At 39.6% G+C, this 19,568-nt stretch overlaps 1 protein-coding gene across 2 annotated transcripts; it reads left to right on the top strand.

Moving 5' to 3' along the window:
- Positions 1-4,010: 4,010 nt before the first annotated feature.
- LOC132606107 (uncharacterized) lies at positions 4,011-8,940 on the top strand. 2 transcript variants are annotated; one of them, XM_060319446.1, is made up of 6 exons: positions 4,011-4,482; positions 4,596-4,728; positions 5,282-5,417; positions 5,836-5,872; positions 6,788-7,073; positions 7,585-8,940. In XM_060319446.1, exons 1-6 carry the CDS (start codon positions 4,309-4,311, stop codon positions 7,623-7,625), a joined length of 807 nt encoding a protein of 268 aa, XP_060175429.1. In that variant the 5' UTR covers positions 4,011-4,308; the 3' UTR covers positions 7,626-8,940. The 2 variants fall into 2 exon arrangements, with proteins under 2 accessions (XP_060175429.1, XP_060175430.1); XM_060319447.1 differs by having other exon boundaries at positions 4,012-4,482; positions 7,565-8,940.
- Positions 8,941-19,568: the final 10,628 nt, after the last annotated feature.

Below are 19,568 nucleotides of genomic sequence, written 5' to 3'. Positions count from 1 at the left end.
CACCTCTTGCCTTCTTCCGTTTGGGAGGCTCCCCCTTTTCGGAGGGCCGTTTCCTTTTGGCAGCTTCGGCAAGAACACGGGAAGAACCCGCCGTGTCGAACGCGGACGCCGGAGCAGGGGAAGCAACCCCCGACTCCGATCTGGATACCACCGAGCCCTTCGGCAAACCTGAACGATAAAGGCATAGGCAGGGCGAAGAAAACTGACGACCACGAATGGCTAAAGATGCAACAGAAACGGAGGAAAGTCAAACGTTACCATGATTTTGAGCAATCCATCGACCACGTGACAAATGGGCCCATGTTCGGTCCTCATAGGGAAGCTGGCCGAGGAGTTTCGTGACCCATTCACTCAGATCACGAATAACCGGGGGAACAAATCCGTTTGCTGCAAAAAATAAGGAAAGGGCAATAAGGAAACAACACTAAAAACGGCTAAACAAGTAAGGACGATTGCTCAAAGGATCGAACTTACGCTTATCGTTCCACTTCTCCGGAAAAGGTAGATGGGCGGCCGGGATTATGTCCTCGGTTTTTACCCGGACATAGCGTTCTAGCCATCCCCTGTCCCGGTCTTCGTCCATCTTCGAGAAGAACGGGTTCCGGCTACGCTTGGTTAGTTTTATGACACCGCCCCGGAATATTCTCGGAGAATACAGGCGTATTAGGTGGCCCAGCGAGAATTCCTTCTCGGCTCTGTTGGCCAGCAGCCGGAGGCAAGCAATGACCCTCCAAACGATTGGGCCGATCTGTGCCAAAGTCACACCATAGGTCCGGCACATATCCAGTATGACCGGATCAATCAGGGGGTCGAGTTTAAGGGTAAAGGGGTAAGAGTACACGTACAAGAACCCTTCCCGGTGGTCGGTAATGGATTCGTCCGGCCTGGGTGCAAAAACCCTCACTGGGCGTATGTTCCACCCGCAGTCTGCCCGGACCATGTTAAGCTTATCCTCGGTTACGAAAGAAGGATATCGCCTCACGTCGTAACCCGGTCTGAGACGGCAGAGGGCTTTTCCGCCTCGAGGTCTTTATTGAAGTTAAATTTGGCCGGTATAATATCCGAGGCCGTGGTCTCGGGGTTGCTCCTTTGTTTAGTCGGAGACACAGTCTCGGCCCTCGGGGATGAAACCGAGGGAACTTCGGGAGAAGTGGTTTCAGACATGTTGTAGGAATGAAGGGAAGGGAATTTCGGAAGATAATACAAAGGAAACGGAGGAAATGGTGATTTGAAGAACAACTGGAGCAAAGGTCAGTTGGCGAGAATGATGACAAAATTAATCTCCCTTTCACGAAAAAATAAGCGAAGATTTGGTAGTAGATTTGCTGTAGGAAGGATGACGGTAGAACGCAGAGGAGAGAAGAAACAAAAGAGAAGATCGCAAAAGTGAAAAAATGAGGAGATGCGGGGCTTTATATAGGCATAAGGAGGGGAACGGTTATCGAGGAGGGCCAATCGGGGATCGCCACGTGCCCCATCATTAATGCGAAGCGACCCGAAACGACGTGCAAAAGGCGGTTGGCAGGAGCGGACCATCCGGAACAGGACACGTGGCCGTCGAAGGAAAAGGCATGACGCAACTATTCCCGCCAAAATAAGGAGATAAGAATAGGCCATCCGGGAGGTCGGTTGTATGATTCATTCACTTCCCGTTACTCCGATGGATCGTTGACCCGGGAAGCGTGGGGGCTATTTGTATACGGTAGAAACCGGATATGAGTCATATCCGGAGAAAATATGGATCGGAGGAAGAAAAGGGCCGGGAGTTCGCACGAGGGGCGTCACACCTTCCCGGATAAGCGCTTTAATCGAAGCTGAGTAGAGGCGCCCTTTGGTCCGGTCTCTGTGCCACCGATGGTTCGGGGACTCTTCCCGAGGGTTCATCACCGTTGATCCGGACACCGTTTGCCCGTGTATCCGTTGGTCCATTATGACCGTTGCTGAAGCGCACCAGTGGTGTCACGTCATGGTCGGCCACCAACTATGTGTGTGTCAGACGACGCCGTCTGTCCAATCCCACCAAATTCGTGCAGGGGCTGTCCTTTTTTATTGTTATTTTATTAATTCATATTGTATGAGGCCCATGGGCTCACTGCTATAAATAGGGCATATCTACCTCCCTTAAGGGGGTTGGACTCTTCTTACTTTCCAAGAACATTTGTAACAAAGGAACTCTTGTATACTAATTCTTCCATCATTTAATTCGGCCAAGGACGCCTGTCATTGTGATTAGTGCATTTCATCTATCAAGTATCATACATTGCTCACTAACCTCTATATATCGCTAACCTTCAAATATTTTGTTTTCTTTGTCTAGTACACATCAAGAACAAAACACATATCCTATACCCACCTATAAATTTAATTGATTACCCGAATCCGGGGTAAACACGATTAACCTATTTAACATAAGTAGATGAAATTGGAGAAGCTTTGGGGAGAAATATATGGAATCCGGCCGGACAGGTGATGAATACTTATGAAAACAAAGTTTGGAGGATACCCTATAAGAGGTTTCTGTTCCTTCGAGAAAACCCATTGGCACAACATCTAAGATTGATTCTTTGTTATTTTCTCTCTAATTTCACAATGGGAATATGAACAAGAGGAAAAAAGTTACGTGCATTTTGTATCTTTTTTAATCGGGATTGGATTGGATTGAATGGGTATGATATATATTGGTTAAATAGATTTATTATTAAAAAATAGTGTTTTAATGTGACATGGCATGTCATAGTAGAGAAAGGAGTTTTTGTAATGTTAAGTATAGTTTGAGGAAAATAGTAATAATTGAATGACTTTATAGTCCTAAAAGAAACAAAAGTGATTTTAGGAGACAATTCTCAAAACTTGAGTGACCATTCAGGGAATTAACTCCTATCTATCTGTGTGTGTGTGATTGTCATACTTGGAAACATAATATTTTCTAAACATAAGTATTAAATTTCGGGTAACACCTTTCTTTGTTAGTGCATGTTAAAATGATATTTTCTAAAACGATATTACACAATAATCACATAGAACAACATTGAATCCACTTCTTGTGTTCTGTTTATAGAAGATTTTTCTATTTTAAACAAATCCGGAAAATATGACTACACAAATTTTCACTGAACAAATAGTAAATACTACTACAAAATTTTAGCTTTCCGATCCCCCTTTATTTTCCTTACATAGTCAAATAACAAATGATCACTTTGAAATGAAAGAGCTCTAATAATTGTAAATTTCAGCATTGAATTTGACAAAGGCGACACCTAAAAGACTTTTACAGGTATTTGTCAACCAATCTAATGTCGCTATATTAGTTAATATCGACAAATATAATTGAGTACTAAAAAGTACATAAGTTAAATCCAAGAATAATTATGTTTGATCGAAAGCTATGTAAATAAAAGATGTCTCAGGAAATAACGAATAAATTCGAAATGCTTAATTTATGCACACTCACAATGTTAAGATTTTTTATACTATTAAATCATTGAAAAAATTAATTATAATCAATTGTGATGATTAAAATTTTAATAGATTCTAGCTTATATAAACTAGAAAAGTAAATAAACTTTATAGTATCAGTTATACTTTACCATTTTTACATGTTATTAACTTTATTTGCTAAATTCTCAAATTATTCTTATAATAGATAGTTGCCGGTAATTATAGGTCGCTTTCTATCTAATGGTGTGAAAAAAACAAACACGACCATTGTATCAAATTGTATTCAATTGAAAATATTTTTACCAAGAAGCTATTACATGTGAATTTCAAATGTGATTTAAACTAGCAAATATGTGTTAAAGTAGATGTACATAAAGAAAATAGATTTACAAGATTAAACGTATTGTATATATTATGCATTGGAGTCTCAGAAAGGAAAAGGAAAAAGAAAAGGAATTGCAGAGATTGAAAAGAGTTGGCCCGGGGGGGGGGGGGGGGGGGGAGCGCGTGAAGATTGTTGAGGATGACAGTGTGTAAAGCAGTTAGGAGCAGGAAGGCAATTTTTATAATTTCATGTCCGTATTATGTTACTCCTTCTTTTTCCCCCTTTTTTCTATTACTCCTATCTTTCTTTTGCTTTCCCTTCCCTCCCATTTCCCTCTCTCTCCTTCTCTTTTCCCTCCCTCGTTCCCTCTCTGACCTAATTGTCTTCCTTCATTTTCAAGATCCTTCTTCTTCCACCTCTTTTTCTTCCCCTTCTAGATCTATATCCCCTTGGAGTTGTGCATACAGATAGATATTCATCCATCAAAGATCCATCGCAAGAGACTTATTATATAATAAATTCTTCTTTTGTTAACAAAGAAGAAGATGACTCCATCAGGTCAATTCGGGGACACCACGTACACTAAGGTGTTTGTTGGAGGTTTGGCTTGGGAGACTCAGAAGGAGACCATGAAGAAATACTTTGAACAGTTTGGTGACATCTTGGAGGCTGTCGTCATCACTGATAAGGCTACTGGAAGATCCAAAGGCTATGGATTTGTATGTACTAGCTAGTTTTTCTTTTTTGGGTCTTTTCTTATCTTTACAGTTGTCTTACTAACATCTTTTCCTGAAATAACCTTTGATGATGACGTTGTTAATTTCCAAAATAGGTAACATTTCGTGAAGCAGAAGCAGCCATGAGGGCTTGTGTTGATGCTGCTCCTGTCATTGATGGCAGAAGGGCCAACTGCAATCTTGCTTCCATGGGAGTTCAAAGATCTAAGCCTACTACCCCTAAACATGGTATACATATTTAATTTTTATTTTGTTTTCTCTTTTTGTTAGGAAATGTTAACTTATTATCACATGTACTCTTTCTTGCATATTTGGCTACAGTAATTAGTTTCACCACACATAGTATAGTAACCAAAGTTATGATTTCTTTGATTCAAATCTAATTTGGATATCTATTAGTGGATGGTCATTATTTTGACTAGTCGCTTCTTCCCGTAGCATGAATATTCTCCCCATTGTGGAAAAAAGTAACTCTTATATTATTTCTTTGTTAAGATTGTATATGAATATGAGTCCACTTTATGGCTCTTTGCTTTAGCACCACCAGTATAGCATGTTTTAGAAAAGCATGACAGCTCATTCTTCTGTGTAATAAACGTATACCTTTTGCTTTTTGCCATGCCTGGTCTTCATTTTTACCTTTTTTAATACTACTACTATTCAAAGTTAAAGGGTATCTCGTGTTTCAAGATTATACATGAAGCAATATTTAGGTGAAATCTTTCTTTAAATTTTTCCTTTTTTGGTTATAAAATAAAACACAAAAATAATGAATGAGCAGGAGGAGGCAGGAACTTTAGGGTGATGAGTGGGTTTCAAGCAGCAGCAGCAGGAGGTGGGTTAGGAACAGCTTTTCCTTCAGCAGCAACCTTCCCTCATTATGCCATCCAACAAGGGATCCCTTACAATTTTTATGGGTATGACACTGAAATGTTTTATTTTCTACAACTGTACTCTAATATACAATTTCTTCGTTTCTTTTTTCCATTAGGAAGTAGAGGGTGAGTCTTCACGTGCATTTGCCAACTCATTCCTACAAAACCTCATTATTCTAGAGGACTCTATCCACGCATGCTCATGACCCCATTTCTTTTCTCTCTATCATAATGTCCCCCCTCTCTTTCTCTCACACACACTCACTCACTGGTAATGTCGACATTATTATCACATATACACAGCTCATCCATGTTCGGACAAGAAGAAATGACTCATGCATCCATTGATACCATCATCATGTTTGTTGTACAAACTGATCACTGTTCACTAAGAAAACTTCCATACCAAGTTTCACATTCTAATGCTTTTTTGTTTGTTTTTCTTGTGACAAACTGTCAGGTACTCTCCCTACTCGCCAGATTACACTTACCCTACGGTTTGTACCCATTATCTCCTTTTCTTCTTTAGTCCCCATCGCTCGTCTTTCATTTAATAGTTGAACTACAATATGCATGTTACGTCTTTACGTTGTTGAAGCTGCTAGGATCGTTTCACTTTAGGTGCGGTGTTTGATTATTCACAAAATGAAAGATAATTGACTCATCGCAAAAGTTATTTTTAAAATTTAATTTTGAATATTCGATGATATTTCTATAATTATAAAAGCTTGTCATTAAATAACAGAAAGCATAAGTCAAAGACCAGTTTGTACCGAAGCACTTGGACGCGATATCCGAAGCAGAATGCATGTAGTTTTAGTCAAAAGCTGATTGTTGACCTTTACTTTATTTTTCCCCATTTAAGAAGAGGGCTTGAATCTTGAACTTCAGTTTGTGGCATGCATGATACAGTCTCACCTGTGTTAATAAAATTTTGTCAGACTTCTGAGTAAATTTTCAGTCTAAAGAATACTTAATATTTCTATTCCATTCTATTTTGACTGTTATATTTTTATTTTTAAAGAATGACATCTAATATTTTTATTTTAGTAAGTTGACAATTCAAACATCCTAGTACACATTTTTAATTTAAAAATACTTTGTGCTCAATCAAACTAAGACACTTAAAATGGGACGGCAGGAGCATGATTTTTATATTCACATAAATAGTATGACATTTTAGAAGTAGAAGGTCAAAAAATACTTTTGATAGGTGACAAAAAGCTTTTTTCCTTCTTAAAGTTGATGTCTAAAAATACAGTCAAGGGAATAGAATTAAGGTCGAGGATTTTGCTAATAACTTAACTTCTGAAGAAGTCAGATCTGAAAGCAAAAAGTTGGACATTTTGCTTCGCCATTTGGTATACAGACATTGGTAGGGGAGTGTAAATTGTTTGAATTTGTGGATGCAGGGTTACTATAGTGTGTATGGAGGAGCAGCTAGTCAATATCCGGCCGTGTATGGGAGTGCGGCAGCTAGTGGTGTATTATCGAGTGCAGCTGCTGCTTTTTACCCATACATGAATTTCGGAGAAGGAGGCGGTAATGGCGGTTACACAGCGAGCCAGGGCTATGCTGGTGTTCAGTACCCACACCATCTCTTCCCCTATTCAGCAGCTGCTACTGGTGCGGCAGGTTACCCAGCACCGCACTATGGGACCCCTATTTCCCTCGCTCCCTCACCTGCAATGCATTCAGGTTTGAATATCACTCACATCCAACTCTTTTCTTTACCCTTCTAGCTATTTCATTTTTTCGTTTTACTCATGTCATTTATATAATCATAGAAATGTCATATCATGTTTAACACCACAATTCCAAGTTGGAGTTTATATTTAAGACATACAACTAAGAAAAGGCTTGTATATCTGGACAAAACCTCATTTTCAAGCTGGCATTGAAATGCATGTACATTTTAAGTTTACAACATTAATGCACCTAACTATCAACAAACTTAAAGTTCGCCATCCACTTTTGTCCTATAAACAATTATTATTATCTGGGTTCATGTTTATATCATTACCAATTGAATGAAATAAATTACAGTACTTGTTTGAAAGGTAATTCTAACTGCTAGTATGTGAGTTTCCTCCAATCCCAACCACCGGTCCCCTCTTATATTCCTTAGTTTGATTGCCCTAGTACTATTGATATCTGATGGGAAGGAGAGGTACTAATATCTTTGACAGTTTGTTTTGCTGTGCAACAGGCGTGACAATGACGCTGCGTGCACCAATTCCTCATCGTTAAGAGAGATCGTATAATTGTCAAATGGTCAAGACAGATCGATACAAAATTGATCTACCTGAAAAAACTCTCTGAAGGATCTTTGGCCTAACCATGGTTCTCTTGCATCTTTCTCTTTCTCAAATGGAGGCCGGCCTGCGTATGGAACAAGGGCTTCTCCACAAGTTTAAAGCCCCCCATAGGGGTACACTACCTTCAAAAAATGTGGAGTAAAATTAACTTCTCCACATTTCCATTTCTTCTCTTGTAAGGAAAGGCTCCTTCAAGAGAAACAAAGCATGCATATGCATCTCATCATCACCAACTCAAGCTATCAAAACAGCTTAGTTGGTCATCATGTTTTTATCTTTTTTTTTTTTTTTTTTTTTTCTAAATCCTTAGCCCTGGAAAGGCTGAGCAAATTTTGCCCCTCAAGGGCTCAACTAAAAAGTCCCGAGAGTTTTAGTTTTTTTTTTTAAAAAAACAATCTATGTAAATTTCAGGAATATTCCAACTTGCAGTCTTTTCAGCTTCACCTTAAATGCGGATCTTGAAATGGCTGATCCCTCCAACTTAAGCTTTATAACTTGTAGATGTTATAGAAATCTTGTGAAATCGTGGGCATGAGGATGTCCAAAGTTTTTGTTACTGCTAACTATTAACTAGTCTTACGATTTTAGAACTTAGACTAGGATCATTCACCTTTTGAAAATCCTTTTAAAATTTTCATTTTGATAATACAAGCCAGCAATTTCTCTTGAGGATAAGGGGGACTGTCTGAGTTGACTGTTGATGTTTCGTTTTTAATGATGTAAAAAGTTTAGGGTGGGCTAGAATTGGGTAATTCTAGCCCCTTTTACTTTAATATAGGAGGGATAGTGGATAGTGTTGATTTTTCCTTTTCTTTGGTAAATCACTTTAGCTTTTATCATATTTCATTAACTTTTTCAGGAACTCCATTAAATGGTTATGGAGTTCCAATGCATGAGAAGTTAGTCACCCTAGGGAGATATTTTGGGGTCTCTTGGGTTCTTCTTCAACTAGACTCATCAACCATGGTTAGGACTCAGGTCATCTTCATTTCTCTATCACTCTCTTCCTCTGTAATTTGAGCTGAAATTTGATACTCTTTATATGTATAAGCCTATGATGTTTGGAATGTAGTAGTAACTAGGAACAAGATTCCTTCTCCATCGTGGATGATTGAGAATGGATTGATACTACTTAAGCTACTTACTGTTTCTATTTCAACTATGTCCGAGACGACTTTATTTTAATTTTGCTAATGCATCGTTTATGATGGACTAATGTTATCCGTCATCCATTTGAACTTATATAATCTTCTTCCCCTGCCTGATCACCTTATTTTGCCTCTCTTTCTTTCTTTTTTCCCTTTCTTGTTTAATTAAAAAGTTCACTTTTGGATTTATAACCTAGAAATATATAAGGGCCTGTTTGGAAAGCCACCCAAGTAATTGAAATTGAGTGTAATTACACAGTTGACCTGTTTGTTTGATCAAGTAATTACACAATTGGGTGTAATTGGGTGACAATTAGGTGTAATTGAGAGGGTGTAATTATACGCTCTAATTCTCAAGGAGAGGTTGAGAATTGAGTGTAATTACAGGGTTATTTTTTAGTTTGTTTCTTTTTTTGTTTATTTTAAGTTATTTTTATTTTTACCTTATTTTTTATTTCTATTTTTTTAATTTCTTTTGATTTTTAATTTAATTTTTATTTCTATTATTTGATAATCATTTTATTTTTACTTTTTAATTATTTTTATTTTTAAAATGTATTTTTCTTTTTATATTATTTATTTTCATTTCCTTTCTTCTCATTCTCAACCTTTACTTCTTGTGGTTCCATGTAATTGCTCGTATGTTTTTTATTTTTTTATTTTATTCATTTAGCATAACCGTGTTATTATTCTAATTTTTGAAACTACACCTCTTAATATTAGAAAGAATGAGTCATTAATAAACTTGACATATAACGAGTGACGTTATTAAAGTAAAATTTCGTTGTGAATGAGGTTATAGATTTATATTGTCCATTTCTTTTGAATTATTTACTTAAGTTACATTGGAACTTACTTATGTAATGTTGGAATTTAACATAAGAGTGTTATGTTAAACTTTTTCTTTTGGATTTTGAATTTAGGTTATATTTTGAATTTTAAGTTATTTGCTTTCACATTGCATGTTGTTTATTTTTCACTTACGTTTGATGATTTTTGTTGTTTTGATGGATTTTTTGTGTCAAATATTTGAATAATGTTATGGCATTATAAAATATTATTTTTTTGTCAAACATCCAATCCACGACGTCCTCACACAAAAAGACTTCTTTTCAGTTTTATAATTAATTAAAATTAAATATTATTAATTTGAAAAATATATATCAATTATTTTTTACAATATTAGTTACAAATATATGATTATTAATTAATATATTTTCAAGAAACAATGTGTTATTAAATAACTAATTTAATATCATTTATAAAGGCAAATATTTTTTAAATATTAATTTTAAATTTTATTTTTAAATTAAAATTTAATTACACTTATGCAACCAAACAGCATGCTTGTAATTACACTGTAATTATGTTATGACAAACAAACAGATCGTTGTAATCACACTAATGTGTAATTACTACCCTAGTAATTACACTAATTTTAATTACCAGGTGGCTTTCCAAACAAAGCCCTAAATGAAGTGATACATTATTTGGTTTAATAACACTGAGACTTTAAAGGGTTGTCTCGAGGCGCCCCTTGACCAAAGAGTTCACAAGAAAGTTATCCTTGGCTAGCAACCCTATACAACCCCCCCCCCCCCCCCCCCCTCCCCACCACACACACGCAAAAAAAAAAAAAAAAAAAAAACTAAAAAAAGTCTCAAGAATCATCAATTAGTAGCCGTTTGGCCATGAAAACCAAGTATTTTCACTTTATTTGGAATTTTGAAATTAAAATTGAAGAGTTGTATTTGGTGATAATTTTTGCAAAGAATATTTGGTTATTTGAATGTATTGAAAGTGAAAAAAAAGTGAAAACAAGGTTTTAGTTGTCTTCCAAATTCAACTTCAAGTTGTATTCAGAATTTTCATTACCAAACGTTGATTTTCAAATAAAGTGAGAAAAATTCCAAAAAAAAGTGAAAATTCCTCATGGCCAAATCCTTAGCTTCCCCACCTCATTTCTGGCTTTTTTTTTTTTTTTGTCAGAAGGAAGATATTGAAGTCGACTCTAGCTATCATCTCTAACTAGGATTTCTTGTTTCATTGACCCATTAACTTTGATCTATTAGATAAAAAATTCCAAGCGATGACCCCGTCAGGAGATCCCAATTGCTAAGCCATTCTCAATTACAGGGGTGATTAGTATTCCTCTTGTTGTCTTTATTTTTGGCAAAGATAGCGGACATCTCGTTTTGTTTAAGAATATTCAAGTCCATTGCAATAGAATGTTTATGACAAAATACTCGGGAAGTGCACATATAGCCGATTTTAGGGTTATTATTTAAGACGTAGTCGATGTATACGGTAAAAACCGGGTCAATGTAAGACCGGTGAGACCGAGGGCCGAGGGCAAGTCCAAATGAGCACGAGTATATTCGGTCTTTTCTTCAGACCGGGGGATTGCACCAAATGTGGCTGACCCGAGATAAGAGAAGTGTATCCGTTGATCCGGTGTCTCCAAACCAAACTCACGTAGCCGTTAGTCCGATTTCTCCAAATCAAACTCACATGGCCGTTAGTCCGATTACTCCATGTCCGAACTGAACGTGGCCGTTGGTCCGGTCAACCAGTTGCGGTGCTGCCACGCGTCAAGACCGTTCTGTCATTTTGTACTGACAACCGTACGGGTGTCAGGTCGTACGGTCCTATCTTATCCTTTTAGGGTTTCTTTATTATAAAAGGCTTTGTATTGTATTCAAGGCCCATGAGGCAAACCTATAAATAGAGGACACTTTCCTACTTTGAGGAGTTGGCTTTTTTTCAGATCTAGAACATTGTAATAGAAAATATATTGAAGCTCTCTCTCTCTCTCTCTCTCTCTCTCTCTCTCTATCTCTCTGATTTTAGTCCGGATCTGCAGTATTTTTCGGCTTTATTCATCCATTCAATACAATACATATATATATATATCTTAATCACCAATATCAGCATACTTATTCAAGGCATTAGCATACATATCTACATCTATTATCACAAACAAGTCCATACATATTTCGTATCAACCAAAAATAGATTAAAATTCATCCACATATCTTATACCTCACTTACAAATTCAATTGTTACCAAAATTACGGGGTAAACAGTTTGGCGCCCACCGTGGGGCTAGGATAATAGTGATTTTTTAATCTTTGCTTCTATCTCCTTTTACCCATTTGATTAAGGAATCTTCTGCTAATTTCTGCAAAAAACAGACTAAATAGCAAGCAGCGGGCAGTCTGGTCATGCAACAACAACGAGATTGTGGCTGAAAACGAGAACAGTGGGTTACGAAGCCTACCAGCAGATCCAATCAACCCAAACTCTGTTGATTCAAGGGAAGGCCTCAACCGGCAGAACATCGTGAACCAGGAGAATGCCACCTTACCCGCCACTGATCCCTTGAATACTCACAACTCAGTTACTTTATCCCGGGCTCAAGGCCGGAAAGCACCGGATACTCCGGATGAGATTAACTTACATTTAATTTTTAAAATGTTGCAGGAACAGGGGACTGCCATAGCCGAACAGGGAATTGCAATAGCTCAGCTGTAGAGCAAAAATGATAAGGCAGCTTCAGAAAGGTCAAAAGGGGTCACCGAATCAAGGAGGGATGAAACACGGAGAGTCGAGAGTAATGGATCGTGAGCCGGTTCATCCACCGAAGTCCTGAAGATGCTCGAGACATTGGCAAAACGGGTAGATTCAACAGAGAAGAGGGTGGAAACGTATGACTCTCGGGTGGATCAGATCCCGGAGGCTCCGCCCATTCTAAAAGGACCGGATTCAAAGAGGTACATTCAAAGGCCTTTCTCTCCTAGTGCGGCTCCGAAGTTGATCCCGAAGAGGTTCAAAATGTCGGATATCCAGAAATACGACGGCACAACGGATCCACAGGAGCACGTGACTTCGTACAACTGTGCCATAAAATGCAATGACGTCGAAGAGGATGAAATTGAGTCCGTGTTGTTGAAAAAGTTTGGGGAAACCCTATCGAAAGGAGCACTGACCTGGTATGACCATCTGCCCGAGCATTCAATTACTTCCTTCGAAATGCTCGCAGATGCGTTCATCAAAGCCCATGCCGGGGATAAAAAGGTGCAGGCACAGAAAGCGGACATCTTCCGCATAGCCCAAAGGGATGATGAGTTGTTACGAGAATTTGTGAACCGTTTCCAAAGGGAACGGATGGAACTCCCTTCGGTTTCGGAGGAGTGGGCTGCACATGCTTTTACCAAAGGGCTTAATCCTCGGATCTCGACAGCCTCATTCAAACTGAAAGAAAACTTGTTGGAATATGAGGCTGTGACCTGGGCAGATGTTCATAACAGGTACAAATCAAAGATTTGAGTAGAGGATGACCAACTCGAGCTTCCCCCGGGAACCATAAATATGAGCAAAAGCTCTGAAAGGTCGAGGAAAGTTTACGAGCCGGAGACGCTGTTACACCTCGAAAAATTTCCTGTTAACATATAGTTGAATAGACTAACGAAGGGCATGAATTATACGATGTCTTGGTAAGTAAGAAATAACATTTGATGATTTTAAATGAGATTTCAAAAACATTCGAGGTAGGAGACGGAAGTTGCCAAGAAAGGCAAGGTATATGCTATGTATCGGAAGACGATTTACGAGTAATGTGTTACACCTCGGAAAAAAATCCTCCATTGTTGTCCAAGTGAATGGGCCCGCGAGAAGTACGAGTATCCGATGTTTTCATAAGTGAGAAATAACATTTGACGACCCTAAGTAAGATTCCGAAGGCAATTGCAATAAGAGATAGGTTATGCTCCATAATGAATAATTATAGGTTTTGGAAATGTGAAAAGTTGCAGGTTTGCATTCTGGCCAGTTGGTCGTAAAATGAAATACGGACCGTAAAGTGGTATACGGTCCGTAAACTGCCATGTCGTATTTTGGCTTCCAAAACTTCAACTTTCTGCCAAATGAGCAAATGGTTAAATATGACCCAAAATACGGACCGTAAAGTGGTTTACGGCCCGTAAACTGTGTCCGTAAATCACCACGTCTCAGCCTGAGTTTCTGGTTCTGTTATGATTAAATACGACCACGAAGGACGATCCGTAAACTGGAATACGGACCGTAAACAAAGTTTACGACCACTGTGCTGTTCACTCCAGACCAGATTTTAAGTCATTAAATAAGGGATCCAAGTTTATTATTTCATTTCCACATTTCATCCCTTCTCTCTAAAACATCTCTCTACATTTATTCCACAAGATTTCAAGGATTATTAGTTATCAACAACACAAATCAAGTGAATCAAGTGTAAGGAAACCGATTAAGATCATTCAAGTCAAGAAAATCTTATTGAAAGAAAACTAGGGTTTTTGCTCAAGTGGGGTATTTCGACCAAGGCTCGTTCCTACAACATCTAAGGTAAGATTTATGGTATTTATATATTGTTTAAGGTATTTGAGAGTTAAAATGCTTGGACATTAGATGAGTATAGGAAAATGGGTCATGAATGATGAATAGTGACATTTGAGAAATAGTTTGAATTGAGTTATGAGTCTTGATGTATTGTGATGTAAATGTGTTATAAACGATGTTGAGAACATGAGATGAGCAATGTACGTGAATGGACATAGTTGTGTGTTATAGCCATGGATATGAGTAATTGAAAGTAAGTCTAGAAATGTGGGTAATATGGGTGAATAATGATTATTGTTATGGTATTGTGAATGCACTATTGACGTTTGGGAGTTGATATACACTATGGAGGAATGTCGTATAAATAAAGGAGCTGCTATCCGATTTTCTCTAGCTTTAGCCATGTGTGCTAGTTGTCGATTCTAACGATAGTATGACTTTAATGAAGGTATAAACGCAACCGTTGAAAGAGAGCGTGCAAGTGGTAAATAGTCGAACGGAAAAGGTATGTAAGGCTAACCCTTCTTTCATAAGGCATGGTTCTTTGGCCAATCATCTAAATCTTTTACGAGCTTATGATGTTCTCCAAATGCTTCTATCTTCAAAGCTACTAAGCTTATGATTCTCGATATGCTACGATTCTACTAAATTCCTCGTATGACGAGTAGGCCCATTAAGGCAAATGTGACGAATGACGATAACAGTGATAATGATATCGATGACGATAATGGTGACGATGATGATAATGATGTTAATAGAAATGATGCTTATGAGCTAGTATATGTATGTACCTATGTATGACTGTTATGGAACCCCGAGCTTATGAGGCCGGGTATGATATGTAAATAAGTATGTATACGATTACGAAACGCGCGCACACCTCTGCAGATGGTACGGATAACCCTGAAGCCTTGGTAGGGCCAGGTAGATATAACCCTGATGCCTTGGTAGGGCCAGGTAGATGTAATCCTGAAGCCTTGGTAGGGCCAGGTATGAGTAACCTTGAGCCTTGGTTGGCCAAGTATGTATGCAACACCGATCCTACGTGGTCGGGTATGCTATGTAAATGCTATGTATATGATATGATTATGTATATGACGTGAATATGAATATGATACGACTATGTATATGAATGTGAATAAGGGCATGTATACGAATCCGAGCACAAATATGGTACGGGTACTATTATGGAATACGGATAATGATGTATGTACACAAATATGTATTAGCAGTGGAAAGTTCCTATGAAAGACAAGTAAGTGCATATGACGATGATATTGCCATCTCCCATCCTACGCTATTTCTTATGTTGCTATTTATGCTTCTATATTGATATTGATCATGCTTTACATGTTCAGTACATTCTTCGTACTGACGTCCTTTTGTTTGTGGACGCTGCGTCATGCCCGCAGGTGCATAGGGAGACAGGCTTGATCCATAGCTGCTTACTCAGAGATTACATAGCAGAGCTCCATTTCATTCGGAGCCATAACTTTGGGTACTTATTCTTTTGTGTATATAATTATGGGCATAGCGGGATCCTGTCCCGCTCATGTGATATGTTATACTCTTTTTAGAGGCTCGTAGTCACGTGTATATGGTTAGATATGTCTGGCCTTGTCGGCCTATATTTTGTATATCATTCCGATAGCCTTGTCGGCTCATGTACGTTGATGTGGCATAGATGCCAATTATGATATAAAGGCATTGTCGTCCGATGGGACTATTATGATTGATCAATAGGAATGTATGCTTAACTATATGGCTCACCTAGATGTAAGAGTAAGAGTAAGCTAAGGGGTGCTCGGGTGGGCTAGCACTGGGTGCTCGTCACGGCCCTCGAGACGGGTCGTGACAAAAGTGGTATCAGAGTAGTTCAGTCCTAGGGTGTGTCTACGAGCCGTGTCTAGTAGAGTCTTGGTTATGGGTGTGTTGCGCGCCACACTTATAAACAAGAAGCTACGGACATTATATGAATGAATGACCTTCTTTCTTCGTAAGAATCGTGCGATAGAGCTACGATGTAAGAAATTCTTGTTCCTTAATCGTGTGTTGTGTATTTCAGAAATGCATGTAAAGAGAAAGGCTACAACATCCCAAAAGGGCAAGACGGTGGCAGAAAAGCGGGCTGAAAGAGCGTCGCCACTGGTAGTAGAGGAAAGTGAGTCCCAGAGTGCGGCTCAATCTCCGTCCTCCCGTTCAGTACCTATATTAGAGGAGCGTGAGGGAGCCTCAGCCCCAGCTCCAGCACCTCCAGGTCCTCCACCGGATGCTTCAGGCCAAGATGTAAAAGAGGCCATACATTTGCTTACACAATTGGTTGCGGCCCAGACTCAGAGGCAAAGTTCAGGGCAAGGTGATAGGGCTGTTAGTGCAAGGGCCCATGACGTTATTACTTTGAACCCTCCGGAATTCTTTGGATCAAAGCCGGAGGAGGACCCTCAGGATTTTATTGATGGTATATTGGGGACGCTTCGATTGATACATGCTTCGGACACCGAATCGGTGGAGCTAGCGTCATATAGATTGCGAGATGTCTCGATCCAATGGTATACGGTTTGGATGGCTTCACGGGGAGCCAATGCACCTCCCCCGGTATGGCAAGAGTTTGTGGATGCTTTTCCCCGATATAACATGCCTCCAGAAGTTCGGCGAGCTAGAGCCGATAAGTTTTTAAATTTGAGGCAAGGTAGCATGAGTGCTCTAGAGTATAGTCTCCGCTTCAATTCTTTGGCTAGATATGCTTCGGCCATGGTAGTGGATATGGGTGACCGGGTGCACCGATTTGTTAAAGGCCTCGGGCCACATTTGATGGATAGATGTTTGACTATGTCCCTTCAGGACAATATGGATATTGCACGTATTCAGGCCCATGCTCAGAACTTAGAAGAAAGCCTACAGCAGCAGAGAAGTGAACGCGAGCAGGATAGGGTTCATAGTAAGAGGGCTATATTTTCGGGTCCGGTGAGTGAGTTCAGAGGCGGGCATAGACAGCAGATCTCCAGACACTCAGGCTATTCTATGACTAGTGCGCCTCCACGGTTTTCAGGCCAGAAATTTGATAGATCCACTCGTTCCGGGCCGAGCCAGAGTTATTCGGGGTGTCAGTTTAGAGATGATTCGGGTCAGGCAAGGCCACCCGCACTACGATGTTCCCAGTGTGGGAAGTTGCATTGGGGTCGATGCTGAATGGGCTCAGATGTTTTCTATTCATGTGGTCGACCAGGCCATATCATGCGTGATTGCCCCTCAGTTCATGGTAGAGGTAGGACCCAGCCTTCAGGGTTTATAGCCGGATCTTCAGCATCTGTACGCCCTATGGGGCCAGGTTCACATGTGCCCATCGGCTATGGTAGAGGTAGAGGGAGAGCTCCCAGTTCTAGCGGTCCTCAGCACCGTGTTTATGCTTTGGCTGGACGCCAAGACCTTGAGTCTTCCCCTGACGTGGTTACAGGTATAATATCGGTATTCTCTCATGATGTATATGATTTGATTGACCCGGGCTCCACCTTGTCATATGTTACTCCGTATGTTGCGGGTCGATTTAGAGTCGGACAGGAGTCGATTAAACCTTTTGAGGTGTCTACACCCGTGGGTGAATCGGTAATAGCTATCCGAGTATATAGAAAGTGTGTAGTTTTGATTTGTGACCGCCGTACTATAGTCGACTTGCATGAGCTAAAGATGGTAGACTTTGATGTCATTATGGGCATGGATTGGTTGGCCTCTTGCTATGCCAATGTTGATTGTAGAATGAAGATGGTTCGTTTCCAATTTCCGGGAGAACCAGTCCTAGAATGGAAAGGGAATACGATGTCACCAAAAGGTAGGTTCATTTCCTATCTAAAGGCAAGGAAAATGATCACAAAAGGGTGTATCTATCATCTAGTTCGGGTTCAAGAGGTAGAAGCTGAATCGCCGAGTCTTTAGTCAGTTCCCGGAGTGAATGAATTTCCCGATGTGTTCCCAGAAGAGCTTTCAGGCCTTCCTCCAAAACGGGAGATTGATTTTGCTATTGATGTATTGCCAGGCACTAAGACGATATCTATCCCTCCTTATAGAATGGCTCCCGCAGAATTGAAAGAGTTGAAGGAGCAATTGAAGGACTTGCTTGAGAAGGGCTTTATTAGGCCTAGTTCATCCCCGTGGGGAGCACCCGTATTGTTTGTCCGAAAGAAAGATGGCTCCTTGAGAATGTGCATTGATTAACGGCAATTGAATAAGGTGACAATTAAGAACAAGTATCCTCTTCCGAGGATTGATGACTTATTTGATCAATTGCAAGGTGCCAAATGGGTTTCAAAGATTGATTTGAGGTCCGGGTATCACCAAGTGAGAGTTAGGAAGAAAGATATCCCTAAGACGGCCTTCAGGACAAGATATGGTCATTTTGAGTTCTGGGTAATGTCGTTTGGACTAACAAATGCGCCGGCAGTGTTTATGGATTTGATGAACGATGTGTTCAGGCCCTTTCTGGATTTGTTTATGATTGTATTCATCGATGACATCTTGGTGTATTCTAGATCCGAGGCGGAACATGCAGATCATTTGCGAACTGTCCTTGGAGTTCTTCGAACTCGAGAGTTGTTTGCAAAGTTTTCCAAATGCGAGTTTTGGTTGAACTCAGTGGCATTTCTGGGGCATATCGTTGCAGCCGATGGTATTCGAGTGGATAGTCAAAAGATTGAGGCCATGAAAACTCGGCCAAGGCCCACAACTCCTACGGAGGTTCATAGCTTTCTTGGCTTAGCAGGTTATTACAGGAGGTTCGTTGAGGGTTTTTCTTCTATTTCCGCACCACTCACAAAGTTGACCCAGAAATCGGCAAAGTTTCAATGGATAGATGCTTGTGAACGTAGCTTCCAAGAGTTGAAAAGTAGGTTGACTTCCGCCCCAGTCTTGACACTTCCAGAGGGATTGGAAGGATATGTTGTTTATTGCGATGATTCAGGTGTTGGGCTAGGTTGTGTATTGATGCAACGTGGTAGAGTGATTGCGTATGCTTCAAGGCAACTACAGAAACATGAGCGGAATTATCCAACCTACGATCTAGAATTGGTTGCAGTGGTTCATGCATTAAAGATATGGAGACATTATCTATATGGTGTCCATGTGGATATTTATATAGATCATAAGATCCTTCAGTATATCTTCAAGCAGAAAGAGTTGAATTTGCGGCAACGACGATGGTTAAAATTGCTAAAAGATTATGATGTTGATATCTTGTATCACCCCGGAAAGGCAAATGTTGTAGCTGATGCTATTAGCCGCAGATCTATGGGAAGTTTATGTGATGTACGACCAGAGAAGAGAGAAATGGCTTGTGAGCTCCAGCAGTTAGCTAGCTTAGGAGT

Source organism: Lycium barbarum, chromosome 8 (assembly GCF_019175385.1).
Source record: "Lycium barbarum isolate Lr01 chromosome 8, ASM1917538v2, whole genome shotgun sequence".
Lineage (NCBI taxonomy): Eukaryota > Viridiplantae > Streptophyta > Magnoliopsida > Solanales > Solanaceae > Lycium > Lycium barbarum.
The sequence above is the reverse complement of the archived record's forward strand: the minus strand, read 5'-3'. Positions and strand labels throughout refer to the sequence as shown.